The sequence below is a fragment of the Perca fluviatilis genome, chromosome 23 (genome assembly GCF_010015445.1).
Source record: "Perca fluviatilis chromosome 23, GENO_Pfluv_1.0, whole genome shotgun sequence".
In the NCBI taxonomy this organism is placed as follows: domain Eukaryota; kingdom Metazoa; phylum Chordata; class Actinopteri; order Perciformes; family Percidae; genus Perca; species Perca fluviatilis.
Window position 1 is genome coordinate 4,936,636 of NC_053134.1, and position 24,538 is coordinate 4,961,173.

Sequence of the window (24,538 nt, forward strand, 5' to 3'; positions counted from 1 at the left end):
AAACAATTCAAATGAGGTACGTTATTGAAAAAAGTTTGAGAACCACGGTTTTAAAGGAACACGCCGACTTATTGGGAATTAGCTTATTCACCGTAACCCCCAGAGTTAGACAAGTGGATATTCGCCATACTTTAATGCTGCGCGTACGCGTGTGGGGTCGACGTCTCCAGCGGCATCAGCCCATCACAGAACAGGCAGGTGACTGGTTCCAGTAATCCTACTGCTCGACGAGTGGCAAAATAACGCCAACATGTTCCTATTTACATGTTGTGATTTGTAGAGTCACAGCGTGTACAAAAAACAACGTAACATGAGACACTGCCGTCTTCTAACCGTAAACAAACCAGGAACTATATTCTCAGGCGGAAGAATATAGTACTCGGGCGGAGTGATATGCTCGCAGCAAGCCTGTAAGAATATAGTTTATGGATAGAAGACAGCTGTGTCTCATGTTACATTGTTTTTTCTACACGCTGTGACTCTACAAATCATGTAAATAGGAACATGTTGGCGTTATTTTGTCACTTTTGTCACAATTCGGAGCAGTAGGCTAGCTGGAACCAGTTACCTGCAGGATCTGTGCTGGGCTAAGCTAATGCTGGAGCCGTCAGACAGTGTTACAGCACGCACGGAGATGAGAAGGGTACGTATCGACTTGTCTTACTCTGGGGGTTACGGTGAATAATATAAATTCCCAATAAGTCGGCGTGTTCCTTTAAAGGGTTAGGTAAAACTACTGTTTTTTTGTCAAAAGAATTTGCCGTCTTCTAAGAGAGCAGAGATAACGGTCGTAAAGGGCTGTCTGACAGCAAGGTGAAGCGCTAAAACTATTCTAAATATAGGAGAAGTAGCTCCTACAACCACACTTAAAAAGATCTGAACTACCCCTTTAAATTATGTACCTTAAAAATGAATTAAACACAGTTCATTTCCACCACTGCTGTCGTGTTTGTGTTGAGGTAAAGTTAAGGTCAGTCCCTCATTACTGCTCTATTCTTTCCATACAAAACAATTATTAGTCTTTAGCTCACTGTAGAAAAACATACTGTACTGGTATTTTGTAATTCAAATAAAGCTTATTACATATTGGACCTCGGCTGAATAAAAAGGCCCATTTTCAAAATTTTTCTTTGACTTTAAACCTTGTGTTGTCTTCCTTGTGTGGTCAACCTTGAAAAAGGTTTTTTAGACGTTTTTGACGCCTTTATTTCACAGTTTGTTTTTGCTTTTTCCAACGTTTTAAATTGTTAAATTTTTCTTCTACACATTTCAACGCTTATTTCTACGTCCCATATTTTCTGATATAAAACAAAAATTTAAAACTGGTCAATGTGACCCGAAGTCAACACAAGGGTTAAAAGCCACTCCTCTGTGTTTGGCAAAAACCCACTCACTGTGTGTCCGCCCCGGCTGCCTCTCTATTCAAATGGGTATGAGCTGCTTGAAAAGGCAACTGACGTGCGCATTTTGATCAGTTTGAAAAGGAGGTAGAGAGGTGTGGTGTGTTCCTCAGTTGGCCATTCAGCTGCTTTAATGACTCGCTGAAACAAATGCTAACAAACCCACTGTTTGTTGTAAATCCGGCTATTATGTTGAAGTGGTGTAATCCCACTGATAAACTAAGAAAACAATGAGTTGGCTAGACCCCCCTAGAGAGGCTACATGTCATCTTGGGATGGCTTTCATAGCTTTTTGGAACATTTTCAAATCAAGTCTGTGTTTGGTTTGTTCAGAGCGGTTAGTTGAACTTGTATTGCTTGTTCTTAAGAATTTATAACATATGAGGTCTAGCTGCAGCCTTGACTGATCGTGCTCCAAATCCATTACTTGCCCACAAGCTCTTTGGGACCATCAGATACAATAAAAAAGACCCACCAGGCCCAATAAAGGCTTGATTTCAGCCCGACCCGAGCCTGACATTGTTTTTTTCTCATAGTAATGACACATGTAAGTTTGTTTGGAAAGCCCGCTTTAGTTATGCTTTTATTAAGCAACTGTAGGAAGGCATTCCAAAATGTCAACAGATGAGCGCATTAGCACACACGGGGCAACAAGTGCACGTTAACACCTACATAATAAGTTTTTTAAAATTTAAAATGTTCAATGCCTTATCGCGCTGATGTGACCAAGCCCCACCTGGACCCAAACATCATTTCTAAATATCTGTCCCAACCCGGCACAGCTCGGGTATCCATCCTCTAACCTAAATCCTAGTACGGTTTGTAAGATTCCCATGTGAAAATAAATGACGTAATGCAACCTTATTGGCTGAGCGATTGATTGATTGGTTGGTGGTAATACAGAAACACTCCACAGCGCATTTCGGTCCTCATTTGCGTTTCAGTTGCTCTGCTGGGGGGTTTTGTTCGCCTCCCTGCAGCGCTGTGACTCGCTGCTGATGGAAACAGCTTTTTAAACACAAATGTGTATTATAAAATAAATTGCTTTATCAGTAACAGGCCGCTTTATCATTGGTGTGCCGGTTATTGGAGAAACACTTTGTTTATATTAAAGCATCCAGCCATGCAGAACTACAGTAACAGGGATTTAAAAATGCCATGTCGCTCAGAAGCAGACGGCGTGTGCGTGCGGGAGATAAGCTGTTTTTGTGTAACACATTTCTCTATTGGAAGTAAATCACCACGTACTTCGGCAGAAACAAAGCAGGAAGAAGTGTGTGTGCTGTAATTTAAAGTTCTGCAGTGTTCACGGTTTCTCAGAGTAGGTCTCATTGCCTGTCAGGGGTGAGAAAGAGGAGATCTGGGAGCTTTGGGGAAAATCTGAGCAAGAATTAATTTCTAATTTTATTGTGTTTTGAGCTGACTCACTCTCTGCGTCAATTTGTTTGCAAGCCTGAGCAGAATAAAATGAAACTGGATGTTACCCGCTGCAGATTGAGGCTGAATATTGTTATATTATCTGCATGAAAACACTTTTGGAAAAAGACATATCTGACATTGATCCATGCGAGTGGAAGAAGGTGAAAGAGTTCAGGAGTCAGGACCTCCTCCTCCACAAAAGCCAGTTTTAACTTTCTTCTTATAGACACACACTGTATGTCCTGTTGGTTTTATACATTATGTAAAGTTTTATACAGCAAAGAGAAGCCAGATGGTAGAAGAAACAGACAGACCTTTAGCTAAGAATGTTTGTTTTGAACATTCCCATTGGGTAAATCCTCAGAGGATAGAGAAGCCATTTAAACTATAGAAGATCATTTAATCTGAATCACCAAATTTGGAGATTCATGGCTTTCACTGGACAGCATCAAATATAGTTTCTTTTCATGCTACTGTATCTATAATATTCCTCAACATAGAAAGTCTCCTGAATATGCCGATAATCCTATAGGTCCTGAGAAATCATGTTTTGTTCCCGTCAGTGTGGTGAATTGCTCTAAATCAGGGGTCTTTCATGTTTAAAAAAAAAAAAAAGGATATATATATATATATATAAATAAAAAAGATAGAAGGAGCAGGGACCCCCTACTACTACTATTGTATAAAATGAAGTTGCTTATTAAACTGGGCCAAGTGTAGGGCAGCGAAAAGCCTTTATACATACCTTTTTAGGGCATAGAATACTAAGCTATTGAAATAATAATTGCATGATTTTATAAATCATCTTTTAATGTTACACGTGGCACGGTGAATCCTTGGGATTAACTGTGGATGGCTATTTTAGTGACCAGCTTACCTATAGACAAGGTGGGGATTTATATTTGCTAATATTATGTTGAATTCATGTTAAGACTTTTTTTTTTTTTTACTTTCAAAAATTAACAATAATATGGAGGCCCCCCTGCAGTGACTCTGAGGACCCCCTAGATGTCCAGGGCACTCTGTTAAAGATCTCTGCTCTAAATAATAAGTTACCCATGATCCTTAGCTGTTAGATGTTGCTTTGGATACAAAGCCAGTCAGACGTGCAAATTAGAGATGTAGCAAATTCAGAACACTTTGTTGTTTTAGTTGTTAAACATTTTTTGCAGAATTTATCCAAAATTGGCAGAAAATCTAAAAATTAACTGATTTAAACAGCAGAATGTTTTATCAATCGAAATCTAAAGCTTTAGTTGGCTGTTAGTGGCACAAACTACACAACTTATAGGGATGTGATTGGATGTTTCCGTGGTTGACTTCTCTACTTAAAGGATAAGTCTGCAGATGTTATAGATTTTTCCTCATTCTCAACAAATCCCATTAAAACAACACAACCACCAGTGAATGCATCACCTGTCAAGTACTGTGTGTGTATCACAGCATAATATATCATTAAAAAAACACACCAATGACACACTGTTGCACTGGGTGACATATTCCTTCATCACCACGAACACATACACTGTAGTTTAGGTTGACTCAGTCCCATACACACCGTCCTGCTGCCACAAATACTCACTAGAGCACCAAATGTGGATTAATCCGCCGCTGAAAAGAGTCCCCAACTAAATGCACTTTTTATGATTTATGATTCAATAGGAACCAAAGGGTTTTGGGCTCACAGACACAGAAACATGTGGACTAACACATTGTTGGTTTAAGGCTGTTGGCAATAAGCAAAATATAGAGTAAGGGCAGCCTCATGCTTACATAATAAAAATCAATTCAACCCTAATGCACTTTGTTCATATTTTATTTAAGGTAGACCATGATTCATTTATGTTGTGTACATGTTTATGTCGGATAGAGTTTTTATAGGGTGGAGTTGTGGCTTATTGGAGGTGTTTAATATAGTTTGGTACAGTATGGAGAGTTCAGCATTAGTGACTAATGACTCTCACCTGTGTTAGTGTTAAGTTAATTATCTCCAATGGATTTTAGTAACGTGGCACCCATTAGAGGCTCTTTATAACAGGCAATGCTGCTGACTAAAGGGGCCCTCCGCCTCCCCCTATTGGTAGTAGTGGCAAGTGGTTCTGACCTGCCCACAGTTTGGAGTGGTCTTTATTGAGTGCGGTGCATTTTTATATGGTATTTTCATTAGTGTGCATTGTACGGATCGATGTGGATTTGATTCTGTGTGCAGTGGTTCTCTCGGGGTGTGTGCAATATACATTTGCAGTGCTGTGTTGTAGGGTTGTAGGGGGCTCCGAAGCCAGATAGGGGTTTACCTTTATAAAAGGGCTTTCTGTTGTGGTGTCCCTATTTAAATGAATTTGTATTTCTAATAAAGGCTGTATTTTGTACTACGTTCCTGTACGTGTGGTGATATTCTTTTGCCTCTGACACTGGACCAGACCGGGTAAACAAAGGTGGTGGCAGTATTACACTGCCTTTAAAAATCTTTAATAAGCAAAGTTTATTAGAATAGGAAGCTGGAGCTGAGAGCCTCAGACAGGAAGTCAGAGTATTGGGAGACGGCTAAACACATTGTTGGTTTTGGTCTGCACATGGGATTTGTTGACAATAACAAAAATCTCGAATAATAATTTCATTTTAAAAACGGTCAGGAAAACATATTAACTCTTCTCCCTCTGGTGGTATCTAACAATGCAGACATTTTGGGTTTTATTCTGCCACCAGCCCCTTACAATGGTGTGAATAGGGTTTTGTTAAAGTTACTTGAAGCGTCAACAAAAAGCGTCCTAGTTGCTCAGGATAATCCTCAGACCTCTCTGCCAACAGTTCCCATGGGGAATCATTTTCTGCCAAACACACAACCAACGTCACCAATAAAAACCTGTCCACAGAGAGATGGTCCACTTCTTGTTTTATTCGTTTTATTGTATGTTATGTTGTTTCACCCTCTGAGGACAAAAGACGCACCGGCAAGGCCAAGCAATGTCTGACAACACTCAACACACAAAAAGCGATATTACAAAATTTCATTTTAGACATTTATTTACTATTTTATTCATATATTACACTACTTTTGTGAACCCAAGACTTTTGTAAAATCATTTCAAGCACCAAAAAAAAAAAAAATTTTGTTTAGGTATGTTTTCACGAGAGATTTGAGAAATATTTCCCCTTTAGGGCCAAATGATCTCTTTATACATTGCTCTGGAACAATTTTGGGCGTCACTATACAGAAAGCTGAGTTTGTTCGGAACATTTTGATAATACCTTAAAAAGGTAAATGTGAAAATGCCCTTAGACCTCCGAGGGTTAATTCTAGGTCCTTGATGTGAAGCATTTTTGGATACCTGCTGGTTGCTGTAAAGCACTATATAAATACATGCTGATTGATTGAGATCATTTGATTTAATATCCACAGTTTGTTTTGTTCTCTTCCAAAATATCTTATTTTTTTTTTTTATCAGATTTTCAGTGTTGTATTGGATTTCTGGAGACCTTTCAATGTTTTACTCTAAAATAAAATCTAATTCATATGTGGAGCCTTGAGCTGAAATCCTGACGCACCTGAAACCATCTGAAGGCTAAATATTTGGATGTTATGAGCCAACAGACAGAGGATTAACACAGGTTCAGAAAAGTTCAACGCTTATTTGCCGTTTGTCTTAAATAAAAGATTGGATACAAATAAATCAAAGATATAATAAAGTACACTGGTGTAGTTGAAAGCCTAGGAAGATTAATGCATGTAATGAACATATGAATACCTCGATTGATATGAATAAAACTTGAGTTTTTTTTTTTTTACTCACCATGTTCCACTTTGGAAAGAGGAAGTCGGTGCCGACGTACTCAAAGAAATGAGCAAAACCTTCTTTTAACCAGACGTCCTCCCACCAGACCGGAGTCACCAGATCACCAAACCACTGAAAGACAAAGAAATAATTTGATTTAGTTTTCCTTTTTTTGAAATGATTTATATACTACCGTAGACAAATTCTGATGGTGTGTTTCAAGAAGCAAAATGTCCTGGTTCACACTAAAGTTGTCTCAGAGACAACAGCGCTGCGGAGGAGGGTCTGGCTAGTCCACACAGCATTCGGGGTTGGGAGAAAAACGTGCTCTGGTTTACTGGCATTTCTTTAAACCAATCACAATTGTCAACGGCGCCTCTGCAAAATAGCCTCGGGAAGGAACTTGTTTTGGTGGAACGTGTGTACGTTCAAAGGTTGTTTTAGTCGTGGAACAGAAAACTCAGATTGGACAGATAGTCTAGCTAGCTGTCTGGATTTACCCTGCAGAGACCCCACCCATATCTATATATTTATGGCTATTTAAGACCCCTCTTGCAGGGCAGTGCCCTCCTCATATTAATTAATTATCTATTTATGTTTTTTACTGATGCCTATATGTTTTTAGCCTTTTTGTCTTTAGGTTGTTGTGTTGTTATTGTTGGAGCTTGTATTGCAAGACAAATTTCCGTATCTACAGACAATAAAGTGCTATCTACCTAGCTATCAATATGTGATGAAGAAGGTGTTGTTCATCAACAACACCGGAGGATAACCAGCAATGTGGCTCCAAGGTGTGAAAGCTTGCAGCCGTGGTTTCAGTGCTCATTTATATGGCACGCTACAACCTGGTTGGACTGCTGAATCTGTTCTCACGGTGTCCTCAGAGCCTCGTCAGAGTGAAGCAACAGTGAAGTTTATAAAATGGGGAGCACGTAGAGAATACACTGAATACACTTTGCTCGTAGTGAAACGTATGGCCTCAAGAGTAATGCATGTGGACCCAGGCTGTTTCCTGGCGACACAGCTCGAATGAAAACGGTGTAATGTTTAGGGAACAAATGTGTGTCCCGGCCAGTTTCGTTTTCAAAGTCTCCACGTTCCCTTCTAAGCTTCATTCTTGCGTATGGCAGATGAATCGTAAAAACAAAAAGTTACTCTAAATTCACTTTCAACCGTCATTAAAGCAGGTTCGAGACAGTTTTCATACCTCATCACAGTGTGTGTTACTCATATTTGGCAGCGTTTAGTGTTTCAGCAGTAAATTGTCCTTCAACTAATCAAAGTCTTCATGTAAAGTAGAGCGTGTGCGTGTGCGTGCGTGTGCAATCCTATTTGCATTGCTTCGCTCCGCGGTTGAAACAAGTAGAGTTCAATGATGTCGCCCAAAGTCATAAGTCTGTCCACATAAAAGCACCCAACAACCTCTCTCCTCACACCAACAACAATACTGGCTAGAGTACAATTAGAGTTACTAGAGCCAACTGGGGCTAATATGGGACAGATAGTCACCAGTGTTTGTTTTCAGAGGCTGCTCTCTGTGTATGGAGACCCATATGAAGCGCAGGTGGTATAAGGCTCATAATCAAACACTAGCAGCTTGTGCAGAAGCTGTGGAAACACTTTATTTTTGAAGATAAGTAGGGCCTAATTATAAACATATCGAACAACTGCCAATATGCAACTATCACTGCAGCAAACTGTATTTTAATTACTGTTAAGTGTTGGCGGCAGCAGCAGATGCAGTGCCTCCTTCCGTTAGAAATCCAGTCCCAAAAAGCCATTTTTAATATACTGAGTATTAGTTGTCGCAAAAATCGTCGATTGATGTCCGCGCGAGTAGTGATATGTGCTGATTTAGTGTGCCACATTAAACTGGAGTGGAAACTATGTCTGCTGTAATAAAGTGGAAATAGCAATATATTGCTGTTTGAATTAAAAGTTGTATTGCAGTGCGAGCATTTTGTCATTAAATTTGCAAACATTATACCTTTAGAGTATACTTATGGTTCCATATCACCATGATATGAGTTGATAACACTGAGCCAAATATTTTATGTATTACAAGTTTTTTGTTTAAATAAGCAAATTATGCATTCTCTTACTAATTAAAATGAGCCGTTTCATTTTGTTGACATATTAGAGTCAATGGTTTTTGCTGAGGGAATTTTGGATCTCTTTTTTTAAAATCACTTCATAAATCGGAAAATACTGCCATAAAAATCGATTTTCTCCATGTTTTTAGGATTCAAATGTTGTATAAATCAGGGTATGAATGATATATGAACAAACCCCTCTGTAAAAACCTTCAGAATATATATAGGAATGAAACTGGAAAGTAAGGTGTATGGGGCAACTGAAGTGAAGATTTGAGAGTATGAGAAAAATGGCCTTTAAGAAAAGGTACTTCCTAAGGCGAAATCTACAGACACAAACAGTGTAGTTAAATACACACCTAAATTTGTATTTTCAACGCCTTCCACTAGTCTGAAAAAAAGCATGCAAGTTTTTGCCTGCCGTGCCTGGCCGTAAAAACTATTCATGTTACTATGTAAAAGAGAATTACAACTGGGGAAAAAAATACAAATTTGCATGGAAAATATAAAAATATATAACATTTAAAACAGAGTTCTCCATTCTTTCAAATCAAACTTTTCTGCCTTTAATTAAATTATATTTTGGACAATTCATTCATCCCGTTCACAAAAGTTTTTATTCCATCCATCCATGCATCCATCTTCGTCCACTTATCCGGGGTCAGATTTGAGGGGACAGCAGCTCCAGCAGGGGACTCCAAACTGCCCTTTCCCAGCCACATTAACCAGCTCTGACTGGGGGATCCCGAGGCGTTCCCAGGCCAGGTTGGAGATATAATCCCTCCACCTAGTCCTGGGTCTTCCCAGAGGCCTCCTCCCAGCTGGACGTGCCTGGAACACCTCCCTAGGGAGGCGCCCAGAGTCATCCTTACCAGATGCCCAGATACCAGAATAAAAATTAGGTGGTTTACCTAATTTTTATTCTCCTAATTTATTAAACTTTTGCTAGTTGTTTTTAATATCGTATAGTAACTAAATAAGCCTTAGACTGAACCAGGCCTAGAATTTCATCATATACTGTATGCCAGGGCAGCAAGACCATCAAATGAAACAATAATTTTAAGTCAACGGAAATAATGAATTTAACTTGAGGGTAACGTTAATGTCCCAAACATTTGGCTTCACTACTCTACATGTTGAGTTTCTTGTCTTAGTTTATTCTTACCTCAGCTCAGTCGAGCTTCTCTTCTGATGAGTTGAATGTAGGGCTGAACGATTTTGGAAAATAATCTAATTGCGATTTTTTTCACCAATATTGCGATTGTGATTTAATATGTGATTATCTTTTAAGCTCTTTGTCTTATGTATTATTCAAAGACAATCAATAAATCATTGTATAGTATGAACAACACAAGATTAGATAGATTAAACTGTTGTAGAGTGCTTTGTGTTTTTTTGTTTTTTTTTAAAGTGCTGATACAGGTTCGTAGTGTTACCCCGTGAGGTAGCAATGTTAGCGAGACAGGTTTTGCACAATACCTGAAGCTGCGCATCTTCTTTTTTTAAACCAAAATAGTCCCACACAAGTGACATACTGGTCCTATTTGGGACTAAAGTTTCTGTCGAGCCTGACAACATACCTGTCAAGTTTTGGATTTGAAAATAAGGGAAATTTTCCGGCGCCCACCACGAGCAGTCCCACCACCCCAACCAAGCTCCAGTATCCCTTACATTTTAAGACCGGTGTACAAGAAAGCTAAAATCACCAGTTGATGCAGAATGCTGAAAACATTTACAATTTATAACATTGCTTGTGTTTACATTTTATTTTCATTCCACACATTCTTTTCATTTCATATTACTTTTCTTTTACAGTTTTTCTTTTCATTTCACATAACTTTTCTTTACTCTTTTAGTGAGTTATTGTACAAATTTGCAGACTTTGCATTCTTTAAGACTGTTTTGGAAGGAGTGTATTAGTGGGCTGGGCCAGAGTGGTTAATTTTACATGAGAGTAGAGCGCAGACAGTTCTGTTGTATGACGTGCTCCTATTCTCTGGAACAATCTTTCGTACCATGCTAAACACCCTTTCTGAACTTGCATTGCTATGGGGAATGCATAGTAAAGCCTTCAGAAGTTTTGGCAGCGCACCGTCTCTGTCGTAGCGTCCATCATCCGTCTGTTTTTTTTCTACGCGTTGTCACTCATCATCTGACCTCACACACTAGCCTCGCGACAACTGCCACCTACAGTACCTGTAGTAGGCTGCTGCAGGTGGCAATTATCGCGAGGCTAGTGACAGAGCTCAGATTGGGAATGTTTTTTTTCTTTTCTACTCCACTCGGGCCCGGGGTATTATTTTTTTTTTTAATAACGCAGGTTAAAATACGGGAGATTTACGGGAAAATACTAATACAGGAGGACGGCGGGAAAGAAGAGTAAAATACGGGACTTTCCCGGCCACAACGGGATACTTGACAGGTATGCCTGACAACAGGTCAAGGTACGGCGTAGCGTTAGCGTGCCAAGTTGATACTTTCTCTGCGAATGACTGCTTTGCTCTCGCGAATCACGTGACCAAATCGCAGCCTTTGAGATTAGGAAAACGCATTTTAACATATCGCGCAATATTATTGCAAACGCGATTAATCGTTCAGCCCTAGTTGAATGCGTTGCATATAACAAGTCCGATTTCCATTGTTTTCATTAGCTCTAGCCAGGTTAGCCATTGTTAGCAATGCCAGTTCATACCAAAGCATTACACTGTTTTTTTGTGCGTACAAACAGCGTAACAACATGTCCACAGATAGAAGATAGACACTGTGCGTACGACTGATTTAGTGAGACACAAATAAGACAGAAGTGCTTATAACTTTATATTACTACAGCTTTCACTACTGTTGAGGCATGAGGCAGCCATGTTGGATTTTGAGCTCAGGGTACTTGCTGGTTTCCGACTTTGACCTCGGAAAATCTGACTTCCGCGTACAACTAGAATGCACCGTTAGAAGTTCATTCAGTCACAGCTTTGCAGCATTGGCACATCAGGATGTGCTGATTAAGTCTACTGGTTTGCCGGTGCTAGATTTGTGTCAAACTATTGAAAGTCTTGGTTTTCCAGCGGTTCATACCAGGCTTGAAATCGAACCCACCACTGGTTATGTGGGCAGCGATTCACTTGAGGTTGCCCAAAAAGAATTCAATCTCAACAAAAGACACCTGTGTATAAAAATCAAAACAACAGGAAAACAAGGCAGAGGAGAAAACGGCAAAATCAGCTGGGGCAGTGCAGGCGGGGCATCAAGGCCACTGTGGCCATAAGGGATATCATTTTCGAGGGGCATATGGCCAAACTGAGAGGGCACGGCGGGCAAGGCCTTCATGGCCTCCATGAAATTCCTGCCCTGGACTGAACTATAAACTTGAATAATAAAAAATATGTCTGGACACAGTCCATAGCTCATACAGCCTGTAGATGTAGTGAAGCTAGGAATGTGTCCACACATGCATACTAACTTCCTCCACTTTCTGGCAGGCTGAGTGTGCGTCTGGGCAGGGATTCAAACCGACCACCCTGTGGGAGCTGGCAGGCTGCTGCCGCTGCCTGGCTCAACAGGCAGCTGGTTCAGCTCCCCGAGGCAGAGCTCCAGTCACACTCGAGACCCACTGCAGTTTGTGGAAAACAAAACAGCGCCAGAGGAAGAAGATGTCCTTGCATGATGAGGTCGCTGCTACACCTACAATCTGTAAACTTCAACAGCTCAATCTGTGTTCTGTCAGAAGGATTTTACTTCTCTATCGCTGCACGCAGTCATAACCTCAGCTCACCACTTTAAAGTCATATACCGCTTGGAAATATTAAGTATCTAGCAAGAATTATTATTATTTTTTTTTTTAATTATGAAGCATTCTGATCAAACTGTACATTTTCAGCTCTTTGATTTTTTTTTTCTTCCATTGGACAAACTGCTTCCGAGCTACTCTTTCATTAAACATGACAGTTTACATTAGATTTTTGTTCTTCTGCTTTGAAAGGATTTGAGCCTTTATCCAGCTGGCTGGTAATGTTAGAAGTGGGTCAGTAAGTCTTCAGTTCTCATCAGATTGGTTTCATGCTGGTACGGTTTGTTCAAGCCTCCTGACAAATAGGAAATATAATTAATTTTACACCGGAGAGACATTTAGTTTCGTAGTGACAGACTCTATGAAGAGAACTAATCCTCTATAGTTGTTACTACTTCTGGAATAATTAAAAATGACGCCTTCTGTGGTTTCTACAACACACTTTGTCTTCATTAGCTGTTCTGTCATCTCTCATCCTGTTTTAGCCTCATTAAAACATAAAAGAAAAAAGCCTACAGTGCGTCGGCCATTTCTGCCGGGGGAAGTTGACTCGGGTTGCTAATGTTCTGCTGTTGCTGTGGTTACACGCATGCATCGTGGGTGGGGTTCGTAAACTGCAGAGGGGGGAAGCCAAAAACGGAAACCATGCAAAGCTGAACCCGAAAGACTGCTGAGGCGGAGGATTCTGGAGAGAAAAGTCAGACATCAGGAGGAATGATGATGAGTCAGGAAATGGAGAGACGGAGAGATGGAGGGATGGAAGGAGGTCTCTCGATAAGATTTAGGAAAAGCCAAGAAAATACCAGAGATGAATGCTGAGCAGAAACACATACACACACACGTCATTACTCCATCCAATAAACTTTGAAAACTCCGTACAGGAGAGTCCTACAAAATAATATGAGCATTATTTTCATATTTTAGACCACTCTAAAACTACGGCTTCCCAATGAAAGCCGAAGATTAATAGAATATACACACAATAAAAAAAAAAATAAAAACATCTAGCAGCTAAAGATTGTGATGTTTTTCTTGGGAGTTGGTGGAGGCCAACAAAAAAACAGAACACAAGCGAGTGGATGAGTTGGAAGCAAACAGGACTTCAATGGGATGTTAATGTTGCCCCGTGTATGCTGGATGAGTCGATATGCAGATGATGGTGACACGTTAGCAGTAATACCCAGAAAGGCCGAGGGTGAAAGCCATTTCCAGCCTTTGATTTTGTGCTGAAAAGCCAGCGTCTTCATTAGTAGAGTAATGTAAGTAAACATGACGGCCCCTATCTCCCCCATAACAAGAAGTGGCAGTATTTCTCAGCCTTGAATAGGGCCTGCACACATTGCTCCCCTGGTGCACACAGCCTCAATAACCTCCACCATTTAGAGGGTAGTGCAGTCTGTAAGTAACCTAATAAATATATTTATTTTAATATAATTTCTAATAAATATAATCCATGACACAGAAATATCAGGGCTGTGTTTCCATTTTCAGTTTGCTTTGACCCCTAAGAATCAAACAACACTCATAAAAAAGGGTCTAATAAATTAAAAGGCATTTTCACACCAATAGTTTGTTTGCTCTGGGTCGAATCAGTTGATGAGTTTGTAAACTTGGGAGCAATTTCCCCTTGGTTCGGTTTTGTTTCACAATCCGAAAAATCCAAGGGTACCAAAATGCGTCATTACAAATCACACAAGAACATTCGCTCCGCTTATTGGTCAGATGTGTCTGGGGCGGGAGCAAGAAAGTATATACAGGAAGAAGGTCCTGTTTGTCCATGGTCAAACCAGCTCATTTCATTTAAATAATCTGAAATTGTTTCGCGAGCAACGTTGCTACGTCTGCTCTGGTCACCGAGACTTCGCTCTTCTCTGCCGCCGCGCAGATTGCAATGCACACCTCACTACAGGAGACATTAGCTCAGACTTGTGGAGTATATATAGTTGGTGTGGTTCAAGGTTGGATCCCGTTCTCAACACAAACGAACCGCTCCAGAGTTCGACTGAAAGCGCACTGAGACCACCTCATCAGGCAGGTCTCAGTTTGCTTGTTTGGTCCGCTTTTGGTGAGCATCCGAGTGCGATTGCTGCATTGACACCTGCCCAAACGAACCACATCAAGGAGGAAAACGAACTCTAGTGTGATTCAACCGAACTAAATGAGGCAGGTGTGAAAGCGCCCTTAAAGTGGCAACTTGTTACATATTAGTCTTTGTAGCAGCAGTGTTGCTGGCGCCTTGCTCCAGGGCTTCTTCTCGGAGAAATTCTGGTGCAACAACAAACAGTGCTGGTGTAAAACATTTTACAGTGACACAGTAGGGTAATGGACTTCTTCTTTATTTTTATAAATTAAATTGCGGTTGCTGGTATGCTTAAACTAACATGAAATTTAAAACAAATGACAAACTGAATTAAAAGAAGAAGAAAAATAGACAAACCCTACTGTTTGTTATAACAGCTCCACTCTTTCCTTCCTTCACCTCTGTCTTTCGGCCTCTCTCTCTCCCAGAACAAAGCAGATCTGTGCCTTTGATCATCCTCCTCCTCTTCTCCTCCCTTCCTCCCTCCGTCCTTGCTGATAAATATTCATCCTTTCTTCAGCAGATGGACTGAATCTGATTTTCACTTTCTGTTTGGATGGAGCTCCTCACAGCTCCATGACAGCCAACACAAAATGAGTCTTGGTTGTCATTTGGCACAAATACTGTTTACATCTACACATCTGTGAAACTAGAACAACTTTCACAGTGTCTTCAACCCTCACTGGCTAAATTGGAAATTAGCATATGAACAACAGTCGCAACACAGTCTCAAACTTCCTGCTTAATTAATCTGTGACTGGCAGGTTGGGGATTTAACAGTGTCAGGTTGGCACATTGATTTGGATAATGGCTTATGCTGCATCCTGCATCTTCCCGGCCAGTTGGATTAGGGCTTACGTCACTGCATCTGGACTACTTGGACCTGGTATAAGACTATGGCTGCATCTCATAGCCTTATTTGATAGCTCCTCGACTCCTCTGTCCTCGGCTGAACCGGAAGTTGTTCTGTCCTTACCCGGTGAAGGCCGTCTCAAAGCTCTTATTTCTACCCCGAGGACCGAGCATCAAGGAGCTATAGGCAAGGCTACACGAGAGCAGCCTTTCCCGGAAGCCAGGCAGCTGAAGGAGTTGCTAACTCCGCCCATACAGCTGACGAATTAATGTGACGCTTCAGAAGGAAAGGACATCTCATCCCTCTAAAACACATTTGCTCGTTGCCTCTCTCCTCCCATGATTTCCTCACGTCTCTCCAGTGCCTCCTCGGTGGGAAGGACTAGGAAGGGAGGCAAACGGAGGAGTCAACGAGGCCATTTAAGGGCTATGAGATGCACTGCAGGTCTAAAGAGTTGTAGACCAGTTGGATCCAGGCTTAAAGCTTTGCTACAAAGATCTGCACTAGCTGGAACTGGGATAAGAGTCTTGTTTGACATTTCTTATCAGGTAGATCCAGGATGAAAACCCTTCTGCATCTGAATAACTTATGAACCAATCAGATCCATACGAGTGGGATCAAGACTAGGAGCCTTCTTGTAGAGTTCTGAATAAGACCCTTTTTAAAGAGCTCTAGGCCAGTTGGAGGCAGAATAAGAGCCTTGTTGCTGAGTTCTAAACCAGTTGGGTCAAGGCCTAGGAGGCTGTTTCAGAGTTTTGGATCAGTTGAAACTGGGCTAAGACCTTAGCTTTTTTGTTTTGGGCAGGCTAAGAGGCCTGTTGCAGAGTTTTGGACCAGTTGGACCCAGGCTACGAGGCTCAATGCAGAGTCTTAGCCCACATCCAATTCCACAGCCAGGCTATTTGCCGAGGCTTGGGCTGAGATCATAGCCACAGTATCTGGACCAGTTGGATGGGGGGTTAAAGCCTCGCTGTACAGTTCTAGACCAGCTGGACCCAGGCTAATAGACTTGTTTCTGAGTTTTGGACCAGTTAAATCCAGGGTAAGAGCCTAGCTGCAGAGGTCTGGACAAGGTGAACCTGGGTAAGAGCCTGGTTGTGGAGTTCTGGACCATTTGGACAAGGGCTTAGAGCAGTAGGACCACCTTGCGTAGCTGAACCCATAGTACAGATGGGACTCTCTGGGGCTTTAGATTGAAGTATAGTCAGATTTCTTCAGTGTTTCTCTGCAGAAAACATGACTAAATCACGGATTCCAAATAATGTTCTGAAAGAGGTCAACCCTAATTATAGAGATCAACCTAAATATTATAACTGTTAATGCTGCTGCACATCTTGTACAGTGTATTTGCATTTAAAAGTGGTAGAGTAGTTCATTCGCCGCCCTGACAATCATGTGACCGTCCAAAATATTTCAGCGGCACAAAGGTTTTTCTGGTCTGTAACCTGCTAGAAGACAGAAGAAAGGGAGGGGGGGGAGAAAGTAAGAAATGAGACAGAAAGACAGATCTGTGTGGGGAGACAGTTTGTCAGAGAGACAGTTAGTGTGTTCAGCTCCGTGACTCTGATCGTTTCTCTTTATATTCTTGTTTTTCTGACAGTTCTGCCGCACTCCCATTATTCACTGTGTGTGTGTGTGTGTGTTTGTGATGTTTAAATTGCTATATAAAGCTGGCTGGCAAAACCAATCTGTCACAACCATGAAACCTTTGATTTACAACAACAAAACTATACAGTTCAATGCATGTATGTGCGTGCGTGTGTTTCAGTGTGTCCTGTCAATTAAACAGAAATAAAAGCAAAAAGAAACCAAGCGAAACGAATCAGCCTTATGACAGAAACCAACAGAATTACAATATGTAACGCTGAATGCTAAATGCTGAACTCTCCATACTGTACCAAACTATATTAAACACCTCCAATAAGCCACAACTCCACCCTATAAAAACTCTATCCGACATAAACATGTACACAACATGAATGAATCATGGTCTACCTTAAATAAAATATGAACAAAGTGCATTAGTTGTTCAATCGTATTTTTATTATTTAAGCATGAGGTTGCCCTTACTCTATATTTTGCTTATTGCCAAGAGCCTTAAACCAACAATGTGTTAGTCCACATGTTTCTGTGTCTGTGAGCACAAAACCATTTGGTTCCTACTGAATCATAAATCATAAAAAGTGCATTTTGTTGGGGACTATTTTCAGCGGCGGATTAATCCAAATAATGGTGCTCTAGTGAGTATTTGTGGCAGCAGGATGGTGTGTATGGGACTGAGTCAAAATAAACTACAGTAGGAACATATCACCCAGTGCAACTCTGTGTGGCTCATTGATGTATTTTTATGACACACAGGAAGAAGACTTATTATGGTACTTGTTAGCTGATATAGTACATTCAGTGTTGGTTTTGATTTTAATGATATTCCTTGAAAGTAAGAAAAATATAGAATAGGGCAACGTTTTCTTATCAACAAGTTTGTATGATATCTTCCGAAATATGACGTTCTATTTAACGCTGTGAAACAGCGACCGGTCACTGTCATGTGATGGTCGTGACAGTTAAGTTTAGGCACCAAAACCACTGGTTAGGATTAGAAAAAAAGTTTGTGGTTTGGGTTAAGATAAGTACTTCCAGGACACGAATAACGGTCAAAGGTAAAAGTGAAAGTCCTGTGTTTTGGGACACATCCACCACCCTGACGTCCTCCCTACGCAGACTTTCGGACTCTTATACTACGTGTTCCGGTCACAATTACTACAGACAGTAAAGGTCCCTGCCTTCCAGCAAACGTCAATGTGGGACTTAGAGTTATAAATACATAGATACTTTTTACAGCCTGAATCGGGAAATAGGATAGCTGCATGGCCTAGTGCCACATTTTAACACATCGTCTGTGTATATTGCCCTGTGAACCACCTTTTTATATACTTTTATGTGCACCAGTGTACAAAATAAACAGAAGGCCCAACACGTTTCTCAGTTTTTGTTCCTTATATAGCAAATGGTTTTGGTTGCCTTTGGTATTGTATTTACCACGTTACAATGCATTATATAGGCATCTAGTACATGGCATGTGAGTGTGTTTGAGTGTGTGTGTGTGTGAGATCGCCTACTGTGCTGTTGCTGAAGGAGCGTGTTCAGCCTCACTAATAAGCCTCACACAGACACTGACACACACACACACACACACACACAAACACACACACACAGGGTGTTAGAAGTTTGTTTATGGTCTGTTAATTAGCCTTGGACATGAGCAGGAGGCAGCACAACACACACACACACACACACACACACACACACACACACACACACACACACACACACACACACACACACACACACACACACACACACACACACAGCTAAATATAACTGTATTCCTCTCACACATTAATATTGATTAAACCCTCCTGCCTGTCCTTTAGTCCTGAAGCAGCAGAGGGCTAGACGTTGGTGTCCAGTTTAATAAAGCATCTGAAGAAAATATTTTCCTCAGAAGCCCTCTTCAGATTTCAGAAACAAAGTTCCACAAATGTTACTTAAGAAATATCTCTAAATATATAGTTAAATAGCCCAAATGTAAGTGTTTTTTGAACATGTTCTAGTAGAAACCCCAAATACAAGTATCAACATTAAATGAGCATGATGTATGACCTTTCATATTTCAGTGTAAGCATGATTTCGCTCTAATGAAATGTAGTGCAGAAAATCCTAACACCTGCAAAAGGGGGTTTCTTTTTGGTTTAGTAAACTGTGGTAACATTCCTGTCAGCACATTGTTTTAACGGACTAGAAGTTTGGCCATTTATCAAGCTTCACAAGTTCACAGATTTGAAACATTTCATTGAATTTGTCCTGCAAGATGTACCATGAGTTGAATGTTAACTCTTGTTTAAGTTAAAAAAAAAACTGTTTTCAAGACTTCCCAAATCAACATCGCAACGGACAGCCAGGAGGTCAGTGGTCAAAGGTCAAAAGCTGACAGGCAACAACTGCAGATGGAAGAAATATGTGACGCCAGAGACTGAACTGATGGAGAAGGAAAGCAGAGTGTCGGCGTGAATAATAAATATAAAACATAAACAGAGAGAGAGGAGAGTGAGGGAGAGAGAAAGAGAGAGAGGTGAAGCTAAAATAGAAAGAAAGAAAGAAAGAAAGAAAGAAAGAAAAAAAGAGAGCGAGACAGGTAGAACGAGAGAACAATGAGTTGATTTATGGCTCCTCGTATTGTAATGAACTCTATGCAAACATGGTCTGCAGTAATAAATTATCCACTTTAAACCAAAACACTGCAGAGAGAAATATACGGCCTGACAGCTTCAACACACACACACACAACAGTGTGTGTACACGTGTGTGTACTCTTGTACTTATGTCCTTGTGAGGACCAAGTGTAAAATTTTAATTGCATATAACATTTTGTTGCACCACATATACTGCTACTTGCCCATACGCAGATGTGACACAGTGTGATGTAAAGTTAGGGACTTGATTCAACAACCAAATCTCTTTTTTGTTATTTTCGTAATAAAGCATTTCATGTTCTTAAACGTCTTGGCATCACAAACGCAATTCAAATCCGTCTGAAGTCGAGTCTGCTCGTTTATCAGAGTAGCACGTTTATCAAGATGAGAGCAGACACCAAGCGTGAAGCATGAAGGCCGTCACTGCTGGATGTTTTTGTGACAGTGAAGAGAACAGGAAGGTCCCAGTGGTCCGATAATTAACGCGCAGTTATGGGAAAATCATTCATAGGTGTTAATTTCTCGTTTCTTCATACAGAAAATCTGTTTTCCTCAATCTCGTCCCATTGTTTTTCTTTGTCTGTTTTAATTAACAGTCAGCTGATAGAAATAGATGATAGATGTGTGTGTGTGTGTGTGTGTGTGTGTGTGTGTGTGTGTGTCGGCGTTTTTAGTTGCAGAGACATTGATGGAAGGTACTGACTCTGTGTGTTCATTTTACTGTGCACACATGTAGACTAGGCCTGTAACAATTATTACATAATTGTCTAATTGTCAATTCTTTTACATAATCATGGTTTCTTTGTTTAACCGCAATTAATTGCTAACATTAGCTAAAGTCTTGAGGCATATGACTGGTAATTGTTGATTTTGTTAAGACACGCCAAATTGTAATATATAAGTGATTATTGGATGGATGTCGATATTTTTGTTTAACATTTCAACTGTTAGTTTTTTTGCACTTGACCATATACATGTTCATAGCAACAAAAATGACAAGGGGGGATACAGTTAGAAAATATGTTTTATGATAGTAAAGAGGCGTGGCTTACTTCATAGGCTGTGTATTTGTGTTATTCCGTTATCTGGGTCACAAAACAGTGATATATACCCAAAAGATGTACCCGGAATTCATTCAAAACTTCAATTTGTTTAAAATAAGTAATAAATTAATTAATATTTCCAAATGTGACTGAAAGAGACAATTATATTGTACCGCAAAATTTGGAATTGTTACAGCTCTAATGTAGACACACCTGGACAGTGGACACACAGCTGAACACACTTATTCTTTGCGCACACACACACACACACACACACACACAAACAAAAACAAACACACACACACACACACACACACAAACACACACACACACACACACAACACACAGTAGACAAGCTTCTGCTCCACATATAACACCAGCAAATCCACCTTTAAATACGATATGTGTGCACACCAGGGCTTCTGGGCACACAAACTATATTTGACCTGCACATTTCACTTTAGATATCATCTGTAATCTGCTACGTGTGTATCACCTGCCTGAATCACTTGACCACACCAGGCCACATAACCTGTTTATGACATAAACACACTTGCTCAGGTCACCAATACACACCTTGTAAAAAGTAACCGATTGCTTTTTGGAAAAACGGAACAAAATAACCGATTACCTAATTGGCATAACTAACAGGTTACATTACTCTTTACAATAAAAAAGGTAATTGTAACCCCCAAAACTGCTGGGGGGATGTGCAAATAAGCAACTTTTTGCTAAAAAGTTCACTATTCAGTTACCAACTTAAAAGATGATTATGTTAATGTTGTGTTCACAACTTGTTTCTGCTGCCCCCAAGTGGCCAAAGAAAATGATCAGGTTTAATGTCTTATTATGGAACAATATTTAAAATATTTCCACCAAGACGCACATTAGAAGACGTGAAATTAGCAATTGAGGCCAAAATGTGTTGTGAAAGAAACTTTTGGACAAGTAGCGTAGTATAGTATAAATTAGTATATCTGGAGCCAGCCTCTAGTGGCCATTGGCAGAACTGCAGTTTAAGGCACTTTGACACTGGTAAACAACAGCTGTGTTCATTTCAGTGTCTAAACTCATTGACTGTATAAATCCATCTGTGTTTCCCTCAGCTGACAGAGAAAAACAGCCTGTCTGCTCACATTTCAGTCCACATGTTCTCCATCTGTTCACCTGGGAACAACAACAGCGTACATGATATGCACCGTGAACCTGTCAACAACAGCAGCATATTGTATACCCAACAATACATCAGAACCACTTTTTATCACCAGTCTGACGTTAAAGTCATCATGTATAGCCTACATAATGATTCTAGAGTCTACACAGCAGCCTGATGTCAAGATGGAATGCAAGAAAATCTGAAAATAAAATCCCTCAGATTTAGTCTAGAAAGAAACTGGAATAGCGATCAGATATTAAAGGTGCTCTAAGCGATGTCACGCGTTTCTTAGGCTACAACATGTTTTGTCACATACAGCAAACATCTCCTCACTATCCACAAGCTGCCTGTCCCGTGAACACACTATAAAAAATAAAAATAAAAAAATAAAAAAAAAAGTGTTCTCTGTAGACAGTCCAGGCTCTACAAAACAGCAATAAGAACATGCTGTGCCAACCTGCACCACCAAACATAACAGTGTTCCAGCGTTCCAGCCAATAATCGACAAGAAGGATTTGGGGGTGGGGGTTGGGGGGTTAGTGCGTGGAAGCACGGAAGGGAGGGGGAGGGGACGGGATGAGGAGGAGGGAGGGGCGAGCTAGCCTCCGTTTTGTTTGACAATACTTCGAACGTCAACAAGAAGTGACGTCATCCAATATCTCTTAGAGCACCTTTAATATAATTATTTACACTTTGACTCTTTAAGGCTTCAAATCATCCAATAGTAATAATTATATAATTATATAATAATAATGTGCGGGATCACAGAAGGCTTGTATCATGTGGACGCGCCGACAGTTTTGTTATCATTCTTTAGAATTCCTCATGGGGGAGACAGAAACTACGCACTATAGCTTTAAGTCTGGGATTAGAGTGGAATAAATGCATTTTGGCATTGGCAACACCTAAATCATAGACTAACTTTGATAACGATTATTTATTTGAGACTTTGTAAAGCGACTGCTGTCCCCACAACATGATGAAAACTTAGCTGACACACTAACACGCACGCACACGCACAGTCCACGTACAGCTAAACCATTTCTCTGAACGGATTTTAGAATAAAAGTTGATTTATGTTTTCCAAACTTCTTACAAGTGAACTCTTTATTATTGAAAGCTTCAAACAAACTCGTTCTTGCTTTGTGAGTGTGTGTGTGTGTGTGTGTGTGTGTCTGTCTGATAAATAAATGGCTTTAGGATGAAATGGAGTGCAAAGCAGCAGACAAAATATCACTTTATCATTTTCCTTTTTTTTTCCTCACTCCCCCCTCTAAAGTAACAACACAGATGAACAAAGATGCACAAAAAGACCAAAACCAAGAGTCAAAAACACTGCATTTCTATGACGTGTCCAATAATATTTATGGCTTAATCCACTGCAGAGCATCACACTATAGCTTAACGTTGTTAGTTATTCAGTCAGGTTTTTCGTTGCACACCAGCAGTAGCCTGAAGGTAACGTCCATCCACACTCAGCAGAGAGAAATGTGAGTCACATCCTGAAGGAAATTAAATCAAAACGACATGTTCTTCAGTCAGCCATAGGCACCGCAATATTTACACTGAACCTTTCCTTTTCATCATCCAAATGAGTCCATACAGCACTATGATTGCTATACTGCATCAGCTGATGTGGGCAGTTAAATGGCCAGTTCACCCACACATTACAGAAAACACATTTTCACATCTAGCCATGCAGATAGCTTTGGTTTTATTTGGGCAGGTTTCGAGATATCCTGTGATTTCTGCTGCCACTCCAATACGTCAAGGTGAATAGAAGTTCAGTTGGCGTATTCAAAGATTTGAGATATGACCGTTGAAATTTCCATTATCCCCACTGTATTGGCGTGGAGGCAGAAATTGATATTTCAACCATATGGTCAAATATATGAGTCTATCCACAAACGTTTGTGTACTCTTGGGAGTGTTTTTCATGGTTCGGGCTCCTTATTTCCAATGAAGGGAAATCTTAATTCTAGAGCATACAGCGTTATTTATAGGAGCAGTGGTATTCAAAGTCTGACAGTTTGCTTTGCGACAACAATTTCGGGAAGGCCCTTCCTTTCCCTAAATGAATAAGACTAACAAAACTAAGCAAAACTACACAACACATTTTAAAGGTGACCACAGATATTTAGTCCAAAGTGAGAGGGTTTGAAAATGTATATGGAAGACATACATTTAAAGGTCAGTATCCTTTAGTTTTAAGTCTGGAGAGCGGAACAACCAACGAGCCCTGATCAGAAAACTAGTGGTGATGTGAGGCTGCAGTAGATCTCTAATGTAAACACGCAGAGCACTCAACGTGATAACAAGGATCTTTTTCAGATTTGTAAAATCTTTCCCAGCAAAACTGAATGACGCTCAGTGTTTTGGATATTTTTCTGTGTTGTGCTCTCTTTCTGTCTTTGTTCATCCTTATGTATCTCTGGTTCCCCTTTAACAAACGTTGTCTCCATTCTTTCTCTCCTTCACTTTGTTTCCTAGGCGCTTAGTCTCTCAGTCTCCTACTCTCTCTCTCTCTCTCTGTGTGTCATTTTAGGCCGCTCGCCCGCTTCTCTTTACTGACTGAAACCTTTAATTTTTCTTCTGCTTCATCGCGTTTGTCTGCTTGTCACGTATCCGATGTCGTACTGTAAAAACAGGATCATCTCCTCTGCTGTTGTGGCCCGAGGAGCTTT

General features: G+C 40.4%; 1 protein-coding gene across 5 annotated transcripts in view; it reads right to left on the bottom strand.

Moving 5' to 3' along the window:
• The window catches only part of LOC120553207 (thyrotropin-releasing hormone-degrading ectoenzyme-like), a 265,616-nt gene that overhangs the window by 109,783 nt on the left and 131,295 nt on the right, over positions 1 to 24,538 (bottom strand). For all 5 annotated transcript variants that reach the window (XM_039791371.1, XM_039791372.1, XM_039791373.1 and 2 more), the window contains one exon: positions 6,611 to 6,724. In XM_039791371.1, coding sequence (XP_039647305.1) covers positions 6,611 to 6,724 — 114 coding nt within the window. The remainder of the gene's footprint in view (positions 1 to 6,610; positions 6,725 to 24,538) is intronic.